The following is a 21281-nucleotide window of genomic DNA, read 5'->3' as shown; positions in this document are numbered from 1 at the left end:
GGCACACAGTGAGGACGGACATGGTCCCACGTCCATCATATGTGTGCTGTGTCCACACAGGAGAATATAGACGCATATCAGTATCTAATATCAGTTGTTTCAGCTGTGCTCACCTGACAAAAAGCGTCACCTGGCAGTTTGCTGCTATGAAAGAGCAGCAGCCTGCGGAAAGCGGAAGGTTGCCAGTTCAAATCCCTGGACCTTTTACAAAAGCAGTAGCTGTAACACCTTCAAAAAGTGAACAACTAAATGAAGCACCAACTGTTCAGCTGGAGCTGCACACGGCTGCACAGCAAAGGACTGTAATTACAATGGGCAGCTCCCTGGTGTGAGTATGATACAGCATGACAAAGAGCATTGTGCTTAGCTGGCGTTCTCTGCTCAAATAAAGGTAAGAAAAAGACAAGGGAATGAAGGCTATGAGTGGCAAACCATACAACAGACTATTACAGCTTAGAAAAAAAGAAACTCCACCATGGCAGCCTTAACACTTTGGATATGGCATCTAAAGCCTATGGGCTCAGACTTACCCATCACATTTTGTGTAAGGATGAATTCAAGCTCATTTTATGAGGTGCTGTTCTTCGCCAATGGGCCAGAATCAAAACAAATCCATTTTATTTGAATGGTGCCAAATCACAACCCACACACATGTCAGACTTTGCTGCGGATGATCTGTAACATGAAATCTAAAAAGACTGCCAGGAGGGATGCAATATGTTATCTCTGTGTGTGTGTGTGTGTGCGCGCGCGTGTGTGTGTCAGCACCTGAGTGTGTTTCTAATATCATTTTTTATGTGAGAACATCAGGAATGGATTAACATTATATACAGCACTGTCCAGACATCTTTGGTCTAGCCTTAGGCCAACCTTTGTTGTTTCAGTAATGTTTTACTTTATATATAACCATAAAATTATGTACAATTTTAAAAAAATAAACTACCCCAGGAGCCATTTATGATTGTTGGCATGTCACACTTTTACAAATATTTGATAATATTATATGGGACACCTGGTGACGGTCCTTACATGTACAATATGAGTCACACAGGTGGTGGGAAATCACACACAGGAAGGGGGAGGGTTCACAGTTCACTCATCAGACCCATGCAGAGACAAAGGAACAAGCTGCCGCAGCAGAACAGGAAAAAGCTGCTATGTTTTAATGTTCTTGTTTTTATGTACCAACTGCCTCTTTTTTTTGTGTTTGATGCTTTTATTTTCCTTTTTCTCCCCCTGAGGAAAAATGACAACAAATAACACTAACTACAAATAAAACATTTGGGTCTGCATAAGATCGCCAAACAGAGCTCCATGGAAAAATGTTTGAAAGTGCCATTAAAACTTTTCAGAACAAATAAAACCTCTACAGGCAAATGTTAGTGTGACCTCTGTTATCATAAACTCTTTTAGGGAAACGGTCTTGAGGTTGTCTGAAACAATGGTGTGGATAAACTTCCAGGAGTTAACATTTTGTTTCTTGATCTCTATAATATAACTTTGTAGACTGGCCTCTACTCATCAGTTCCTTTTCTCTCCAGATATGATTTCCCTAGGATTCCACTTATTTAGGTTCAAAAGAGACAGGATCCTACTACTGTTCAAATGTGAGTGGAGTGGAGTGTATGGTGACACTTTTAACTGTAGAAGCTGTTTTCTTTTCTGAAAAATGTCAATGATCTATTTATGAGGATTATCATAGCATTGCTAAAACAACAGCAACAACAACCTAATGGCGACTCTAAGACCTTTGCACAGAACTGCTAAGAAGTGCAAATAAGAAGAGGCAATTAGGGCGGTTCTGTTGAAGTGTGAGCTGCAGCTGTGTTTCTTCAGGGGCACTGAGTGCAGATGAATATAGATCATATGTTGTCAGATAATATGGCTCAAAGGGAAGCATTTTCTTAGCAAAAACTATTGGCATAAGGAGTTAGTCTTGAGGAAAATTACACATAATCAGTGAAGCAGAAAAATACAATTACTAGTTGAGTGTGTTTGCTTGACAGACTAGTTAACAACCACTGCAGGCTATTTCCACATTCACCACCCAGCATTTAATCTATCACTTAGAAAAACACAATCAATTCAGTCAAGGAAATCAGTACCTTCCTCCCCTTGTAGGCCTAAAATCAGTGAATTACCCATTGTCTATTCCTGTAACGTTTATCTATCACAGTAAATATCTCTGTAAGGTAAGTCTACAACGGGACACGTGTTTGGATGAGACAGCAGTGGCAGTGGGTGATCTGTGGACCGACCCTGTTGCCGAGTGGAGCCTTAAGTGTGTGAATATACAAGGTGTCACATTCTGCAGTTTTTTCTTTTTTTGTTGCAGAATATTTACAGCGGCCGCCTTTTTATGACTCCTGCCAGTGAAAAACAACTTTGAAAAAGACGACCTGAACACAGTCTGTTATCTCAACTTAAAAATGCTGGACTTTTCTGTAAAGATTGAGCGGTGGTAAAATGTTAAATGATAAAACTGATGCTGCCTGTCAGTGAATTTACCTTGTGTGTGGGTATGGACGTATTTGGTTTTAGTAAGCTGAGCAGCAGATAATGGAGGCTCAAATGCAGTCCCAAAAATCTATAGCACAAATGTAGGTTCATTTTTCAGAGTGGAAGCAGGAGGAGTGTTGGAGAGACCAGTGACAGTGAGAGACGACAGCACAGAGAGGACTTCGGTAACGAAAGTAAGACAAGCTTAATACTTGTGTCAGTTAATGTGTGTTGAATGCCACTGCTTACACTTTATACTGTTTCTGCAGGTGAGTAAATGTGGCCATTTAATGCAAAGACACAGTGAATTTCTCTTTTCTTTCGTGGCAGCTGTTTACCTTAGGATGATTACTGACTGGCAGCTATTTACATAAGCAGACATGACAGCCCTGCTTTTTTATTTACCATCACTGCTGTGCAAACATGAGAGTGAGGCTATGTGAGTTGTGTGTGAGAGAGAAAGCACAAGGAAAATAACCAGCAAGTTCTCCTGATCTCAGAATATAAAAAAAAACTGAGATTAAGCCTTGTCCTGAGCAGGAGGGAGAAAACAAAAAAACAACAGAAAAAACAAGACAGCAGAACGCTGTGGACAAAACAACCACTCCTCCTTCTCAACATACCGTAATAACAATGATAATTAAAAAAAATCCCAGTCCCAGCTCTGCAGCTCCAGGCTGAGAGATAAAAAACAAAATCACAGCGAGGCACCTGAAAAACTGACATCAGCAATTAAATCAAGTGCTTCTAATGCAGGTCCCCAGGGGTTCTGTGCAACAGCCTTTTCCGGATGCTCTAGAAAGCCTTCGCTCTTGTGCGACTTTTCATCTGATAATTCAAAATTGCTGCGTTGATACAGCAGAATGTTGTGACATATTACCCCCTGCTCTAATTCCTTACCAGATGAAAGGCTTGGGAGATTTCCCTGCTGGATTGTGCATTCATTTAAAAGGTGTCACGTGAAATAGTGGTAGCTATATTAAAACCTTTGAGCTAAGAATAATGAGATGATGCTGAGGCTACAGATGAGCTGATGATGATTAAAGAATGCAGCAGTACAGCAGTGAGATAGAGGAAAAAAACACTTTTAAGACTAAATTTCATAGGCTTCACAATCACATGGGAAGGACAAGCCTTCACACTTACTTGACTGAAATTACTTGTAACTGTGCTTTTGTATTACATGCTGAATATGTATGGTATAGAGGCCAACTTCTCAACTTAAATGTGGTCAACTCAGAGGTCAAATTATCCCAGTTGTAAATGGAATGTAAATGGAATGCACCCTAAATCCATCTCTAAGTCAGTAAGTTTAGCTTTCTCTGGACTGTGTTTCTGGAATAAATGTAATTTAATATGTCACATCCTGTGACTGTAGAAGTGGCCGTGTCTACAAATTCACTTGGGCAATCACAGTAAATAAACAATTGAACTTGGAATTCCCTGGCAGTTTTGCCTGCTGTGCTGGAACTGTACCTGTAAATGTCTCGAGCCATCCCAAAATCTCCAATCTTGGCTGTACGGCCTGGTCCTTTGCAGGTCAGGAGGCAATTCCGTGCTGCAATGTCCCTACAAGAAGGCAGAAGACACAGATTATCAGGAAACTGGCTGTACTTACTGCCTTTGTTGATAGAGAAGCCATTAACTCACTGCAGCACTGCTTCATCTTAGTGTATATAAGAACTTGATATACTGAGCACTGACATTCACACAGCTTGACTTATGCCTCATCTCTTCACTAGTTCACCAGCTTTCCGTATTTGCATCTATAAGAAACCCCCCTGCTGCATCTCAAACTCACTGGAACTACCAAGTTGCCCTGGGCAAGCTGGCAGAGTGTATAGTTTCCTACAGCGCCTTTATGTGTCTGCCCACATGGTGTATCGAGGGAAAAGATTGAAAAGTTCCACAGTTTATGCAGGGAGAGGCAAATAAAATTCATAAAAGTCATATTTATATTGCACTAGGTTAGGTTATTCTTTGAGAAAATACAATAGTTTGTTGGCTCCTCTCTGGGGAAGAAGACATAAAGCCCACACGCTGTCTCACTTTCTTAATATCTTTAGAAGTGATGTCATGTGGGCACCGCTCCTTGTCAGACTTTAGACAACAAGTCTCCACTAAGGCCAATACATACCCAGAATTTAATATCACACCATAACATCAAGTGACATCATGAGACAGTGCAGGGCTGGAAAATAAAGACACAACGACACAATGGGGATAAAGTTGTGATTCAGACTAATTTAACCAGAGGTTTCTGACACGGACAACATGGTTGCGCCAATTGAGTGGGCCAAGAATGTCTGAAAAGAAAAATAAGAGTTATGAAAAATAACAACAGTGTACCATCACTTTATTCTTTAAAAATTAAAATGAATGAAGATGTGTTTTAGGTTCAAAAATAGAAAAGGGTCATTATCAAAAGCAGCAGGAGATTTTCTATTTACGATGTCCTGAAATGACCAATTAAGGGGCAATTTCAGCTACTTTAGGAGAACTGACCCACTCACACACAAGATCTTTACTCATGAGGTGTTGGAGCTAAATACAAGTAGTCCATGTTAAATGGGTTGGAAGAATTCATTCAGATGATTTGCTTTTGCTTGTAGGCAGAATGAGCCTGTAAATGCAGCAGTAGCTGTCACAGACTGCTAAGGGATTATGGGAAGACTTGTTGTGGGCTGTCGTACAAGCTGCACAGTGATGTGAAAACAAGCTTTTATTAAAAAAAAAACAAAAAACAATAACTGGCCTCATACTGTGGACCTTATTTACAGTAAATTCTTAACTGCAGCTTAAAGATCCATTTAATTCCAGCACTTTGAGATCTGCATTATTAGTCTTTAACACCTGTGGTTGCATTAAACTCTGCTCGGCACATTGCTTCTCTTCATTTGCTTATAATTTCCTTTGTGAGTACCGAGCTTGTTGTAAAATAAAGTACCCAATAATACATATCTGACTGACCAAACAAGAGATAAATATCATAGAGATGTTTTCAGGCAGCGTTAACCCTGTGATTGAGCCTGTTGCAGTGCACCACAGCTCAACCTCCATCCCAGCATTCACCTTAAGAAAGGCTCCATTTTCTAAAGAGCGGTTACTCCTCTAACTTATCATTCAGCTGCCCTTTACTCAGCCCCCAAGTAAACACACCTCCATAAAAACTGAAATTAACCTCAAGGACATTACTGGGCGAATTTTAATACAGGTTTGAAGACATAAAGGAAGAGGGAGAGAGAAAGAAAGAAAGAAAGAAAGGGGATAGAGGAGCTCATAAGCCCCTGGAGAAGGGTCAGACATTAAAAGAATTGATGGTGCCATGTTGGGGCAAATACAGTTTCGCAGGTCTTGTTTGTCCTTGACCAATTTCTATAGACAAGCCAAGCAGGAAACAGGGCTGCACTTCAGCTGTCTTAATGTGGTGTTTGGAGCACTTAACAGGAAATCTTTTCCATTTCTTGAGCAAAATTCTCAGGTTCACCAACTGCTGTGAATGTGAATATAGAGACTGTTCACGAGTGCCTTGGACAGTGATCATATAAAAGGCAAGCCAGCTGCTTGCTCTGATGCTAAATTCATCACTTGTCTTTTCTGCAATCACAAAAGGCCCCCAGTGTCCATATGTCTCACTTGGACAGCCACAGTCTGTTCATAATTCTGTGAAGAAGTCAACAGATGAGAGATTGTTTCTCTGTGTCTCACTGATCCTCAGCACTGTGTTGTTCCGGCATATGCAAAGTGTGTGGTTATCTGCTGAAGTACCTGTGTATGAACTGGTTCTCCTCCAGATACTGGCAGCCTTTAGCGATGTCTCTGGCTACGTTGAGGAGGTCCACCATGGTCAGGCTGGAAGGCTGCTCCTGATCAAAGAGACACAGAGAACAACAACGTCAAGGTCCAGTGTGTAAGACGTAGTGACATTTTGCTGGTGAGACTTCAGGTTGCAAACAAACAGGTGACTCCTCTGCACATTGACCTGTCCATCAGCTGATGACAGATGTTTTAGTCATGTAAGGTAAGGAGCCATTGGAAGTACATTTCTGATTCAAGATGCTAAAGCCACACTGGCTTGTTTTGTCTGTTCAAGCTGTACCGAGATGACGGCACAAGACGGCAGACTTCATTAATGCAGGGCCCTTGCCTGTATATAAAAGCACATGATTGCACAACACCAGGACTTTTTTTTTATATTAAAACAGTTAGCATACCTATGGGTAGTAAATTCCACATCTGTCAATACGCCCTACTAAATATAACACTGGAAAATTAAAGAGGCTGAGACAGAAGTCACTGTCCCTATGACACATGTCCATCCCCTGGCCCCATAAATCGTGAATGTATGACAGTTATGTAAGATTTTTCTTGTTTTTACAAGTCATAATCACTCATTCAGTGGCACATTCATACAGGACCTCTATAAATAGTGTGTCTCTGTCATTGCACAGTCATCCGGGCATTTAAGGATGCAGTGTCTTGCCTGAGGACACTTCAACATGCAGGGATCAAACCAGTGACCTTCAGATTAATTAACAACCCGCTCCACCTCCTGAGCCACAACCGCCCACGACTGTCTGCTTTACAACAGCTGAAGCAGGACAACATACCAAGCTTATTGTGTCTTTGCACTAATGCAGGCATCGCACTACATTTAACTACATTTGCCCACACGACTGTGGCATTAGTGAAGACATCAGAGAGGATACACAGTTGCTGTAACTGAGACTATGGTGTGTTCAGTTCTGTTTTGTTTTTTAGAAGAAGAACAGCTTCTGGTGGTTGTAGTGTTCAATAACAGTGCTGCATGTCTCACCAGTCTGGGTCTGGTCTCTCTCAAGAAAGTCTTGAGGTCTCCTCCTGCCATCAGCTCCAGGAGGATGAACCTGGGCATGGCCTGCAGACTCACTCCCACACAGCACACAATGTTCTGGTGGCTGAACTTACTGCAGAGACACAAACACAACAGGGGAATGAGAATCACAAATGACCTCCAGGGCACTGTATGATGTATGTATTTGCACTGTATTATTACCTGATGATTAGAGCCTCCATTAGGAAGTCCAATTCATCTTGCTCAGAGCAAACCTCAGGAAGGGTCTGTTGTAAAAACACACGATAAGTTTCTGCTGCATGCACAGTTGTTATTTTACTGTGGTGCTTGGCAAAATCATGTGATTCAGTATCAGCCTGTTACTGTATAAGAGAAAAATGTACTGAGCGCTGGTTAAAGTACAACCGTTGGTGATGTGTGATTAGCTTAAAAAAAATGGGATTTAATTTGAGTTATTCAAAGCCAGTGAAAAAGACAATATGACACAACAGGTAATAATTCACCTTAACTGCCACCTGCAGTGGACTTGGTTCACCTGGTATTCCCACTGCCAGTCCTTCATACACTTCACCAAAAGCACCATGACCAAGCCCCCTGGTGACACACAAACACATCTTTTTGTTTGTCTTTTATAATAGAATTACATTCATATTAAGCCGAAACTGTCACAAACTGAGACCTAAACAGGACCAATGTTTAAGATGACATTTCCACCCTCGAGTCATTAGAATCAACCAGAGTGTCTGTGTTAAGAGACTAACGTTCTGTGGAGCTGAACACAGACACACAGGAAATGAGGAGCAGGAGGTAAGTGATGCTGCAGAGATGCTCGTTAGTATTCTACAGCTCATCACATTTTTCAGTCCACAAAAGCTGTTCCTGTCAAGCTGCACATGTCAACGTGTGCAACAGTGACCTGTGACATCAGCGGTTTCATTTGATTCATGACTAACAAAGCTCCAGCTGCCAGACAATATTCATGGGTCCACGAGAAAAGGAGTGTATCACAAAGACTAAGAGGCAGAATGATCAACTGGTGAGCTGTAAACACATGAAAGATGCATTAAAATTTCAGGAGAGCTGCTCAGATCACTGCAGTGCACCCATACACCCTGAGATTTTACACTTGCAACATATTTCAGCCTTTATTAAAAGCTGATACTTCACCCACTGTGTTCAATCAATGAGTTCAGCATATTTCAAAATGTGTGGATGTTGCCATGTTTGCGTTCAATTATGTAGATGACTCAATAAATCTGTGTATTACCACAGGTGCGTGAAACCCAAACCCTGCCACAGTCTGTGGGAACCTGAGGCTGTTACCTGGTGAGGGAGATGTTGCGTCGCGGCACTTCCTTTAGGTCACTGACTGAGACCGTTTTGCCGGCGAAGCAATAGTTGGGGTTGTAGTCAGTCATGATGGTGGACGCCCGCAGCTTACTGAGCTTGCAGTCTGGACTCTGCAGCTCTAGCTGAATGGACTGCAGCTCTGTATGTTTGCGCCTATACACTGGGGAGAAGACACACAGGTTTCATTCCTCCACTGAAAATACCTTAATAACTGATTGATTGCTAAAAAAATCCAAAATTAACTCATATTCATACATATTCAGATGTATGATTTCAGAATTACACCCTCAACATCTAAATAAGTCTTACCAAGGACAAAAGTGACAACTTTCCTAATTCATTTGAATGCATGTATGCAAAATAACTCACTGTATGACAAACCACACCCACACTCTCCGTGACAAGTGGTTGTGTGTTTATTTATGCGTGCATGCTGTACGCGTGTGCAGTGAAGTTATTTATTTACCAAGAGCTGTCTAATGTATGAGTGCTGTCAGCTGCGGGTTTAGCAACCATCCGTCATTAGTGTGTTTCATTCATCACAGAGGGAGTCACACCTCATCTCCTGGTGTGCATGTGTTTGTGTTTGTGTGTGCAGGAGTGTATAGATAGAAGTCTGGCTGTGTGTGAAGTCAATGATGGCTCAATGAGTGCATATGTCTGCATGACGTGGCTTCAAAGCGTGCAGGCACAAGGATGTCAGTTTTTGGCAAGTTACTCAGGAAGTGTAATAAGCGACTTATTATATATACCTAATATTAAAAGTAACAATATTACTTATTACTTGGCATCCAAAAAACAATTTACTATATTGCATGACTTTTGTAAATACAATCAAGACAGTGACATATGGATTTTTTTCTTTTGGAAATTAATCTTCTTGATACAAACTAAAAACTAAAACTATCAGGACTGCAAACATGGCAGCCTCTCAAAGCAAAAAAGTTTCTGCCAATTGTACTGATTTCTACACATGACAAGTCAGTAACAACTTCAGCTGTTCACCTTTCTCTTTGTTTATATAGTCACAACATAGTACAAGTACACTCCAAAACATGTCTGACTCTAGGGTCAGGAGGAAGCTGAAGCCTGACATTGGGTGAGAGGCAGTGTCCAGCCTGGACAGTTCGTGAGCATATCACAGGGCCAACATGGGCAGCATGTTCACAACAGCAGGAGAATCTGCAGAGGATCCAGGGAAAACCTGGACTGAGGACACATGTCCCTTCACTCACTGTGGATTATTTCTCCCGCTGTGTTATTACATGAGCTCGCTTCAACATTAGACTAAGGTGCTATTTGCTATCACACATAGCCCAAACTGCATGTCTATAAATCCACACTGACACAAACAAAGTCACCTGCCACCTGCACATCTCTGTGTCTCTGTGTTGCTGTGGCACCTTGCACAGCCCTCAAGTTATAACATTATATAGTAATAATATAATGCAAATAAAAATAAATAATAACACATTAGAATGTTATTGTATCAACTGTATTGTTTAAAATGTATTCTTTCTTGTATTGTTAACAGTGTATATCTGATTATATGTTGACATTTATTCAGACTGAGAACACACAAAGTGCAAAGAACCGTATTGTAACTGAAGGAGTTATTATTGTTGATTATTTCTTTGATATTATACTATACTTAATTCTTATGCTGAAGATTTGTATTGGAGTGTGTGTTAAAATGTGCTCTCAGTGAACTTTCTCACTTGTCCAGTTAATCATCTCATGGCCACCAAAATGTTATTTCAAACACGTCACAAAGGAAGAAGGATAGAAATCACATCAACACTAAAGCAGACAAGGTGATTGGCCTCAACTAAGACTCATATGAAGTTAGGGCTAAACAGTCAAAATAAAAAATCAGACAGATATTGCGACTAATTTTAATGTTTAATATTTCATAGTTTAAAAACAAGATGGATTATCAAATGACACCATCGTAATACAAACTATTTTCTAATGCAAGGATGAGATGTTCAACATTTTGGTAATTGCGTTGTTTTAAGTTGCAATTTCAATGATTATCTGATCAGCCTCACTTAAATCAAAGTGAAAAAATGAACCAGGACCATTCTGAACATGATTGAATGTTGATGTTTTTTGAAAGTCATCCCTTACACTGTGTTTTTATCTCATTTTGAGAGACTTGTTCAACTGATTCACAGCTGATATTTATGTTTATATGGTCTTTTACAAACTACCTCCTAGCCACCCACTCACCCATGAACATATGAGCCCTTATTAGAGTAAAATATACTGCGGGTTAGAGGATGTCAGCTGAGGTGGAGGGCTATAATAAATCATGTGTTCATGCACGCACAGGATTTAAGATGTAGTGGTAGGGTACTGGACATTATAGTATATGGAGTACTGTTGAACAGATGTATGGGCTTCTAAGGTCACTTATAAATTGAAACACTAACTCAATGTGTCAATTTTCATCCTGTTACCCTCTGGAAAAAATCTGCAGTTATCATTCCTAACATTAACAACCAGATAACACCATAGAGCTACTGACTGATGTGTGACGACACGTACTTATCATGACCCCGGACACAGCCAGCAGCAGTGCAGCGATGAGGGCTGACGTGCCGACAGACAGACCCAGGGCCAGGTGGGAGAGAGACGGCTGAGGAGCCAGCGGGATCACCACTGCAAGACATGGACAAACAACAGCGTTGCACACTTGTTAACTTTCCCAGAGGAGCATCAACATTCCCTTCTCTACTGCAATCCCAAACTTAATTGATGATGTAAAAGCAACGATACAACAGAGTTTTCCGTCAGCGACAGCTTGTGAATGCCAAGTCCTTTTCAACAGCGAGAGGTGATCTCATTACACTTGACTTGAGACAGACCACAATGAGACTGTGACCTTTTATAAGCTTGCATTGCAGAATTACCTACTGCTCGTCATTACGGAGAATACATTTGTAAATCATGGGGCAAGGAGACACTCTAGGTCATTAAGATATCATCGATGTGGTAATAGCTCTGTTATTTGCTTCATAATATGAAGAGACATTCTGCCATATGAATTCATTTCAGATCTATATTGATATATTCATTATTCTTCTGAGATTACAAATCATAATTGAAGGCAATTCTAGATACGCCGGGGTTTGCCTCCAATCCTATGTGTCAGTCAAACACCAGAAGACACAGCAGTCATGTCAAGGTTGACGTAGTCTAATGAACATAGACACCTGGATGAACTTTCATTATAGCCCATTATACGATGCTTTCTAAATTTATTTCCTCACATGAGTACCCAGGTGGAATCTTTCTGACATGAGATAAAACATTTTAATCAGACTGCAGCACAGATACACAGCTAAAATCACACAGCTAATACTGCTATAGGTTAATCCATTATCATTAATATGCTAGCTTATCCTAAGGATTAATTATCATGATTAAGGCACTAATTAAAAATATGTTTCCTCAGATAAAGAGTCAATAAAATAGAGAACCTCCCAGGCTTAATTACTTTTGTAGATGTATTCATTATCTGTCCAGCGAGTCATAGTCTATTACAGGTACAAGCCATTTAGCTCAACATATTACTAAATTAGATTAATTTCACGTGTGTGTGGAATAGCCAGAACTATGGTTGTTCATTACTTTTAATCTACTACCACGGTACTATGTCTGACCTGTACTGTTGATGCAGGACACTCCGTCTGGTGCCAGGATGAGCTCATCATCACAGTAGCAGACAATTCTGTCCTCAGTCTCGTGGCATTCACCGCTCTCACAGTGGCTGCAGTTCTGCACCGGTCGGATGATCACCTCACCATCGCCCTCCATAGCTTTGGGCACACACAAACGCACACATTAGGTGGCACCACAGAAGTAAAAAAAACAATAAGACAGTTTTATTAAATGAACAAAACTTAAATCTGGATTTAAATGACATGATAGCTGAATTTACTAGCAGTGATAATGATTGTATCTACAATCATCACTAAGCATACACTACAAAGTTAAATTACCATGTACTGGAAAACAACCACATCATCAATGAATATCATGAAATATATTTTAAACAAGTAAATGTTGAATTTATGTTTTTGCTGCCAGATGAGTGGTTGTGGGTTTACAGCACAGTCAAGAACATAGTGAGCCTCTATGCTTTTGTTCAAGCTATAGTCCATTATTTGTTTCTCAAACACTTTTTATCCTATTTGTTGAAATCCTCTCCCACACCCTGATAGCCACCAATCAATGAAGTGGTCTTGAAAAATGACAACAATTTAGAGTTGGTTAGTCAATGCAAATGTGCCCTTTGCACAGCAGCCATTTGGACACGTGTTTGCAGGAAAAGCACAGGTGTTACTGATCACATTAATGATCACTGCTCACTTCATGGAGGTCAGGGCAGTGACAGTGAACCAGCTTACACCCTGAAACTCTGAAAGCCAAATGGAACTCAGCCATATTTGACTATTTACACCTGTGGTTTTCCAACTGTGACATGTCAAAATGGCTGCTGTGCAAGAGGCCTTCACTGTAATAAATAAGAGTTGACAATTGCTTTTTTTTCCACACCAGAATTCCAAATTCACTGTTGTATCAGTGTCAGTAATGTTGTCCTCACAACACTCACATCCACTTTGTGTTCATGTGTTTTAAGGGGGCGGGGCTTTGACAAGCAAGGAGATGGAAGGCTGTAGTAGCCTTGTACTACATTCTTGTTTTCCAGGCAAATTTACTTATTATTGGCAATCTAATCATAGAGAGAATTTCATCAAAGCTTCAGACACGGATTACAGACTCAGGGTTTAAATCATAAGAAAGGTGAAATGCATTGGTGGTGCTATTTCCCGATAGAGTCTGGGAATTGAACGTGGCATTATAATTACAGCTATGGTTACACAGGTTTTCTGTTACAGTGTAACTTGTCCCCAGATGGGCTTTCTGTTTTTGTCACCAGCGTGATTTAATTTCATGTACAACAGTGACTATGGAGTAAGTTATGTGAGATGAAATGAGTCAGAGCTTGTTTATCATGTTGTAGGGATGGTTGTGAGCTGTGTAAATCAGTCTCTGCAGTGTTAGATGACTGAATCAATCTGCAGACTTCCTGCACTCCATGGCACGATGGATCAAAGTACCATGTAATGTTTCAGATGGATTTTACAGCATTCTTTACTTTAGTTAGATTCAAAAAGAAAGCAATTCCCTTAATTGTAAACAATAGCAAGTGGGGACAAAGCAGCCTAACATGAATTAGTTATGGGCCGGCTGTGAAAGGACCGTTTCATAAGCAAAGCAAATGCACTCATCTGCAGAATTTGCTTTTTTCATCATTCGGTTATCAGCTTTATAGAAGCACACATTTAAAAATCTAGCCTAGAAACTATTGAAGGGTTTTGAAGGAAGTATCAAATATCTCATGTATACTATGTACGTATAGATGCTGACTATACACTAATGTCATGGCAATTATCCATGATGATGGCCTCTCTACTGAATTCTACTACTATTTCTAGCCTTTGTTTAATGACATAATCGTACTTTTCATTTCATTAAGCTTAATTTTATCTTTCATACAGCTCCAGTGCTGGCCAGCAAATAGTGACAGCATTATGTGTTGACCTTATAAACATTAATTCAATTCAATTTTATTTGTATAGCCCCAAATCATGACATACATTATCTCAAGGCTCTGTACATAATAAGGCAGAACATATTATATAAAATAATACCTTACAATATTAGGGAGAAAAGAGAAACAGAAGGTTCACACAATGAGCAAACACTAGGCATCAGCCGAGAGAAAAAACCTCCCTTTTAACGTGAAGAAATCTGACAGAACCAGACCCAAAGCTGCTGCCAATAGTAACAATCGTACCTGCTGATTTGGGCGACACATCGACTGAAATCAAACCCCTTCCCGCTTCTCTAAAATAACTGTATGTAAATATGTTGCATTTCGTCAACAGCGTTCGCTACATGACTTCTCTTCTTTTTACAGTTAGTTTCCATTGACTGGTTATTGTTACATTCATATATTCAAATACATAATATAATAAATTAGGAAATACATTTTACAATCAAGCCTTAGTGTGGTACATTGAAAACAAATGATGGACAATTATATCACTCACTATATCACTATGACTTATCATGACATAAAACCAATGATCCTAGACTAAACTAGACAAGTCTAAAAATGGCAGCACCATCTGTGCTACAAGAGAAAAAAGATATCGGATCGTGACCTTAAAATTGAAAATCAAATCAAATCGAGGATTTGGAGAATGGTGACAGCCCTACACTTTAAAGTGGTCAAATTACAGATACTAAAATGTCATATTCTGTGCAATTCAGGCCATAATAAATCATGCTATGTTCTCTCTCTTCTCATGCACTGCAGTCAAATTTCACCAACAATGCAATCAGGTGGTAGTAAACTACTTCTTATGCATAATGTGGGTGATGTAGATATAATTTCTGATGTCTGTCTTTATTGTCTGTAGACACTTGTTGCAGAACAAGTCATTTTATGGCCTGGTTGTATCTTGTAATGTGGAGCTCAGGAAAGCCTTATAGTACGACCCACTGGGCTGTGGAAGTCCCTGTATATTTTATGACCTGGATGGTATTTACTTGACTTTTTTCTGTTTTTACTGTAAATCACCATGTAACTTGAAAGGTGCCGTAAAAGTAAAGTTAACATAGAGTAATGAGGCTAATGTGCAGTTAAAAAAATCCCACATTTCTCTTATTTACAGCTGACATTCATTTTAAATGTCTTCCTTTCCCAGAGGAAGTGAAGTACGGCTGATGATTAACATGAAGGCTGAGGCTGCCTCACCAGACAGCATCGCCTCTTATAAAGTTCAACGGGAGACAGAGATGGGTGAGTTTACGTGAGTCCAATAAAGAACAATTTGAAACAGCACTTCAGTGTGGATTTGCCATTTCCCACATTTTCTCTAATCTCTCAGTACAGAGGTAATCTCAGGTGAAGAAGGGCTCATCACTACAGCTGAAATTTCACTGAAGTCTATCGAGCTGGAGAAAACCTAATAAATAAAATAAAGTAAATTCTATAGCTGTCTCTGACCCTTCATCTTACAACTGTCCACATCTGCTATACATAAAAAAAAACTATATCTGAAGCTATGCTGTACAAGACAAAGCATATACACCAAAACTAAAACTAACTTAAAATGTCAATCGAATAAGTGCTTTTCCCATCAAAATGTAAAACACAAACACATTAACACCACAGAAGCAATCACAAGTGTATTGTTGACTGCTGAACAGTTGTATTAAAAACGCCTTGATTGATTTCACAGTACCTTTCAGAGCGTGGAGGAAGGTCTCTCCTTCTGGATTGAGGAAAGATGTGCCATCATCGCCATCATGTTTGGCGTTGTCATTCATGGAGGTGTTACCACCTTGAAACAAGGAGGTTAAGCAGAACCCAATTTAACATGAACAAATCCTCAGTATTTACACCAAATAATCCATACAATCAAAGAATATACTGATATGCTATATGTGGGTTGCAGGAGAGCTGAATCCTCTCCCAGCTGATAGCAGGAAAGTGCACTAAATCCCACATGGGGAAATTTAGTAGGACTTGAAAAATACATTTAAGAGTGCATTCCACACATCATCGTAGGAAAATGGTGTGACTGTGAATTTCTTTAGCTATAGTTAATCTGCTGTAATCCCACTCAGATTTACTCCTCACATTTTCTCCATGCGGCATTTACATATTACACACATTTCATCCCTGTACACAGTGGAGTCTACAGAAACAGTTATTGTGCATTTAGCTTACCATCCCATTTGTTTCAGTGTCATTTATTTTTCATTATTTCGTTTCATGCTCAATTGTATAATGACCCACTTTTCGAGCAAATTTATTTCATCAAATGTAGCAGTGTATGGTATGGTGTCACATTTAATATTGAGTTGAATCCTTTTTTACTTCGTCCAGATTAACCTGCAGTTGAAGAGCAGTTAGAGGGAATTGACATTACATGTTATCAGAGCTGAACAACTGTATGTGTCATACAGTTTATTATCATTGTCTAGCATATGCAACTAAAAGCAACTGGAATACAATGTGACTTTGAGAACAAAGACTGCAGATCAGTCATTAAGTCAGGAAGTGCAAATGTGAATGACAGTGAGAAATCATTCTGTTGTTTATCTGTGTCACATAATCACTCTGCCTGTATCACTGTAGACTGATTTCACATGTTAATGTGCTGGTTGGTTCATTCTTTGCATTCATGTGATCAAGACACACTGGTAAATGTTGCTTTACATTGCTAATATGGACTTAATTCTTTTTAGATTTCCCAATTGTTTTTATTTTAAATGTGATAAACATGCAATTAATCACAATAAATGATTGCACTCATGAATAAAAATAAAAATGTTGTTCAAGTCATGTGGCAATGCTCCAACATGTTTTAAATGATCTATAAATGAAGCTTGACTCAAAGCAATTACAAATCTGTCTAAATTCTGCCATCCTGTTCCATTCAGTATGAAACACACTATACAACATGACACAATTGAAAAACCTCTTGGACTAACCTCTGTAGCCTCCACCGCCCCCACCTGACATACATCCACCTCCGCCACCACCAAAGCCACCACGAGTCTGCCAGAACTTCTGACAGGCCTGCCCTCCCTGGGCCCCCAGCACCAGTGGTCTGCCGCCCTGACTGACAGGAGCACTATCATTCCAGCCCCCGCCTCCACCTGTCAACAGACATACAGTGCATTTGATGTGAAGTCATGTGCTTTGTTTATAAATCATTGTGTGTTTGAGAGGGGAAGAGAAAGAAAGAAATGAAGAGGCAAAGGGGGAGAGAGAGAGAGAGAGGGGGGGAGAGGGGAGAGAGAGAGAGAGAGAGAGAGAGAGAGAGAGAGAGATAACTTAAGTGGGTCAGAGTACTGGAAAAATATGCTTGTGGCGCATATTCACATACATACTAACATACACCCATTGTCAATTATATTGAGGCATAACAGCCCCCTATTAATGACAACAACACCGGATTTGGGCAGAGAATGGAGAAAATTGAGAACTGGTATCATGAGGTTAAAGTGAAAGCTAACAAAGTTGAAACTAAAACCAAGCCACTTTATTAACCCCCACCCATTTTCCTCTTTCTCCTTTGAAGCTCGAGTTTGAAACAATTTGAAAAAAAACCAAAAGCAAACAATAAACAAATAACACATTGGATCACACCAGCATCAACCCCCACCTCCTAAATGTGCTCAATATTTTATTTTCCATTCACTAGTTTCCTTCAAAGTAAACCTGAAACCTTTGTGAACATTTTCTCTGAGCCGTTCGCCGACTCCTAGCACGTAAATTATAGAACCTGTAGTTGACGTGGCTGCAACATTACATGATTAGTTCTGTCCGGCATGGACAGACGACCAAATGTGTATTATCATGAGTAGGTCAACACACACAGAGGTGGAGCACCTGTGAGGCTTAGTATTAGGCCACGTGACTGTGGTCTCATACAGAGAGGAACAAAATAAACGCAGTCTTCCCTATAGTTTGAAAAGGTAAGGCACATTGGCTTTATAGCAGAGTGATGAGGTGTTAGTCATCTACTCTCATTTATAATGTCTCAATATCTGAAAGTGAGTGAGTGACTTCACCCTGTGCTGCACTGATCAGCTGCACGCACACACACATACAAATGGTCCTAACATGCATCAAAGCAGTGTGTAATGATGTACCTGCTGCGCTCGACTTCCCATTGCGTCCCGGCTGACTGGGATCATAGTCCATCTGCTCCAGCTGTGATCCTGATTGGCTGCTGTAGCCCCGGCCTCCTCCACCAGCAGCAATGATGAGAGGGGTGTACACATCCTTGTTCACCTGGGCCATTATTGTTCACAGTTATAATTATAAAGTGTAGAAGTAAAAAAATGATTATGGCAAATGAAATTATTATGGATTTTTTTTTTTAAACACTAAATATGAAGCCAGTTATCTTTGTATGAGATCAGCACTTTAGAGCAGCCCAAACTTAAGAACACTGAGGCCCTATTTAAATTCTGAAACTCTTCTGTGGCCCACCTGAACATTTAATCTCAATGATGTTCAGGACACAAGAAGTATTTCCTTACATAGCCTCATTAACTGCCAAAAAATTGCATTGGATCTATGAGTCAAAATGTTGCATATCTAAGGCACAAAACAAAATGCTTCAGAAATTATCCATATATAAATCCATCCACATAAACCTTTTCTATCTATAATCTTTTCTATCCAATGGTGTAATGACCCATGTTTCTAGCAAGGACAATTTATTAAATGTATTTAAATAAAATGATCTAATACAAGCACAGAACCTACCAGAGTATGGCAACAAATAATAGAAGGTGTACATTTAATAGTGAAGTAGTAGTGGTGAGCAGTTAGAAGGAATTGACATGACATGTTATTAGGGCTGAATAATTCATGTGGAAATGTGGAAAATGCTGTAAAATAAGAATGCTTTCACAAACAAACATTTTCAATTGTCTATGTTTTATCAAAAATGCAGAGTACACTAAAAGGAGAAAACTCTAAAATAGTGTATAACATTTAGTGTGACCACCTTTTTGCCTTCAAAAAGATAAATAAAAAGATAAAAAGACAATAAGGCAACATAAATTATTGTAGGTACACTTGCATACAGTTTTGAAGGAACTCGGCAGGTAGGCTGTTTCACAAATCTTGGAGAACTAACCACATCTCCTCTGTGGCAGTAGGTTGCCTAATTCCCTCTGTCTCTTCGTGTAATCCCAGACACAGTCAATGATGCTGCGATGAGGGAGTGTGTGTGTGGGCCTTATCATCACTTTGAGAACTCCTTGTTCTTCTTTATGCTAAAGATAGTTCTTAATAACACTGGCTGTCTGTTTAGGGTTGTTGTGGCCAATCAGAAGTCTAATGGGAGTGCATTGTGGATAAGTATCTATTTCTCACCATTAAGGACACCATTAGTCCTGACCAAATCCCCCACTCCATTTGCACAGATGCAGCCCAAACTTGCAAGGCAAGGAGTCATTATTGTTCCGCTCTCCTCTGCTACAGCCAAATGTTTCAAATTTTGACTCATCAGTCCAGAGCACCTGCTGCCATTTTTCTGTTCTTCTGTTCTTCTGTTTTGGTGCATCGTTGCTTGGCTTCATTTCCACATCAGAGGTATGGCTTCCGTCCAAAAAAAAGAGCTTGAACAGCACATTTTGAAACCCCTTGAACTACTTTGAACTACCTTGTGTCTTGTTGCTGTACTCAGGTGTATGACCTGTGACATGACCTCACCTTGGTAGCAGAGTTTGACTGTTCCTCACCCAGTTTTAAGCCTCATACACAGCTGTTATTCTTTCACTTATAATTACTGTGTTTCAACCTACATATAAAATGACAATCATTAGCGCTTGATTATTATAATTGGTTAACCACAATCCATCTAATCCCTGACTTTGTGAAAGTGTACCAATACGAATTTAGGCTGTTGGAATTGGAATTTATATTTATGATTACGTATTCTTACTTGTTCCCACAGCATGTTCTTACCTTGAAAACATATGTGGCTCCTCCACCTCCTCCTCCGCCCCCTTTCACTTGAGTTTTGTTCAACATTGGGCGGCTCTGTTCCAGGCAGACCTTATTCAGTATGCTATTGGACTGCCAGGGGAGAGAGAGATGTCAGTTCACTGAAACACATGAATGTCTGTTGTATGTGAGAGGGCTGAGCAGTGAATCTGTGGTGAATTACCAGGCAGAAACATCCAGATCCCTTTAACTTTTCTTGTTGACCTTCACTGTTTTACATGTGTGTTAAAATGTAAATGGAAACTTGCACATAAGTGGTGGAGCAACACCTGATATGCTGCCCACTTATTTTGAATGGAGTGACATCAAAGCGTCGCCGAATTACATTGTTCAATTTTCCAAGTCATAGCAAAAGCACCACCCAACCAAATCACTTTATAAAAATATTATCTCAAACACTAAACCATCCAAACAGAGCTCTCAAACAATATTATTCTCCTCGTCACAACACCATTAATTTAGCAGCATTAGCAATAGGCCTCATGATGATAATGTTAGGTGTTAGGTGAGTCCGTCCACTCAGCTTCAGGCAGTGATTGTTCTGTGTGTTTTGAGGACAGAGCTTTGGAGAGGGTAGGTTTTACCTGTTGCAGTTATAGCATGCTACTGCAACCTTTTCCATTCTCCTACTACTGCAGATTCTTTCTCATTTTCCCCCAGACAGCTTTACTTATTGATGACTATGTGAAAGTGAATATGATTTCAACAAATATCATAAAATCTACCTCAACGTTGTGATTCTCCTACTTGGAGATAGAAGAGGTGGATGTCAGGATGTGATGGCTATGACCAGTGTATCTTCTGTATCTGTCTATCTAAATATATTCTTGTTATATGTTTGATGAATGATACTTTACTGAAAACCAGTAACGATGGTTATGTTTGCCATTGTTGCTGAAGATGAAATAAATAAAAAATTTCACATTTAATCCTGTACAAAAGTACTAGCATTATGTTTTAAGGTAAATGATCATGTTAACC

The 21281-nt window shown here is 39.8% G+C and overlaps 1 protein-coding gene across 3 annotated transcripts in view; it reads right to left on the bottom strand.

Moving 5' to 3' along the window:
* The window catches only part of alk (ALK receptor tyrosine kinase), a 344081-nt gene that overhangs the window by 4613 nt on the left and 318187 nt on the right, over window positions 1-21281 (bottom strand). For all 3 annotated transcript variants that reach the window (XM_044047761.1, XM_044047762.1, XM_044047763.1), the window contains exons 14-25: window positions 20262-20372; window positions 18431-18572; window positions 17264-17431; window positions 16009-16107; window positions 12352-12507; window positions 11234-11347; window positions 8657-8843; window positions 7837-7927; window positions 7535-7599; window positions 7316-7445; window positions 6268-6365; window positions 3976-4068 (exon numbers count right to left, since the gene is read on the bottom strand). In XM_044047761.1, the coding sequence (XP_043903696.1) occupies window positions 3976-4068; window positions 6268-6365; window positions 7316-7445; window positions 7535-7599; window positions 7837-7927; window positions 8657-8843; window positions 11234-11347; window positions 12352-12507; window positions 16009-16107; window positions 17264-17431; window positions 18431-18572; window positions 20262-20372 (1454 nt within the window). The remainder of the gene's footprint in view (window positions 1-3975; window positions 4069-6267; window positions 6366-7315; window positions 7446-7534; window positions 7600-7836; window positions 7928-8656; window positions 8844-11233; window positions 11348-12351; window positions 12508-16008; window positions 16108-17263; window positions 17432-18430; window positions 18573-20261; window positions 20373-21281) is intronic.

Source organism: Solea senegalensis, linkage group LG16, assembly GCF_019176455.1.
Source record: "Solea senegalensis isolate Sse05_10M linkage group LG16, IFAPA_SoseM_1, whole genome shotgun sequence".
NCBI lineage: Eukaryota > Metazoa > Chordata > Actinopteri > Pleuronectiformes > Soleidae > Solea > Solea senegalensis.
This window is presented reverse-complemented; position numbering and strand designations above follow the sequence as displayed.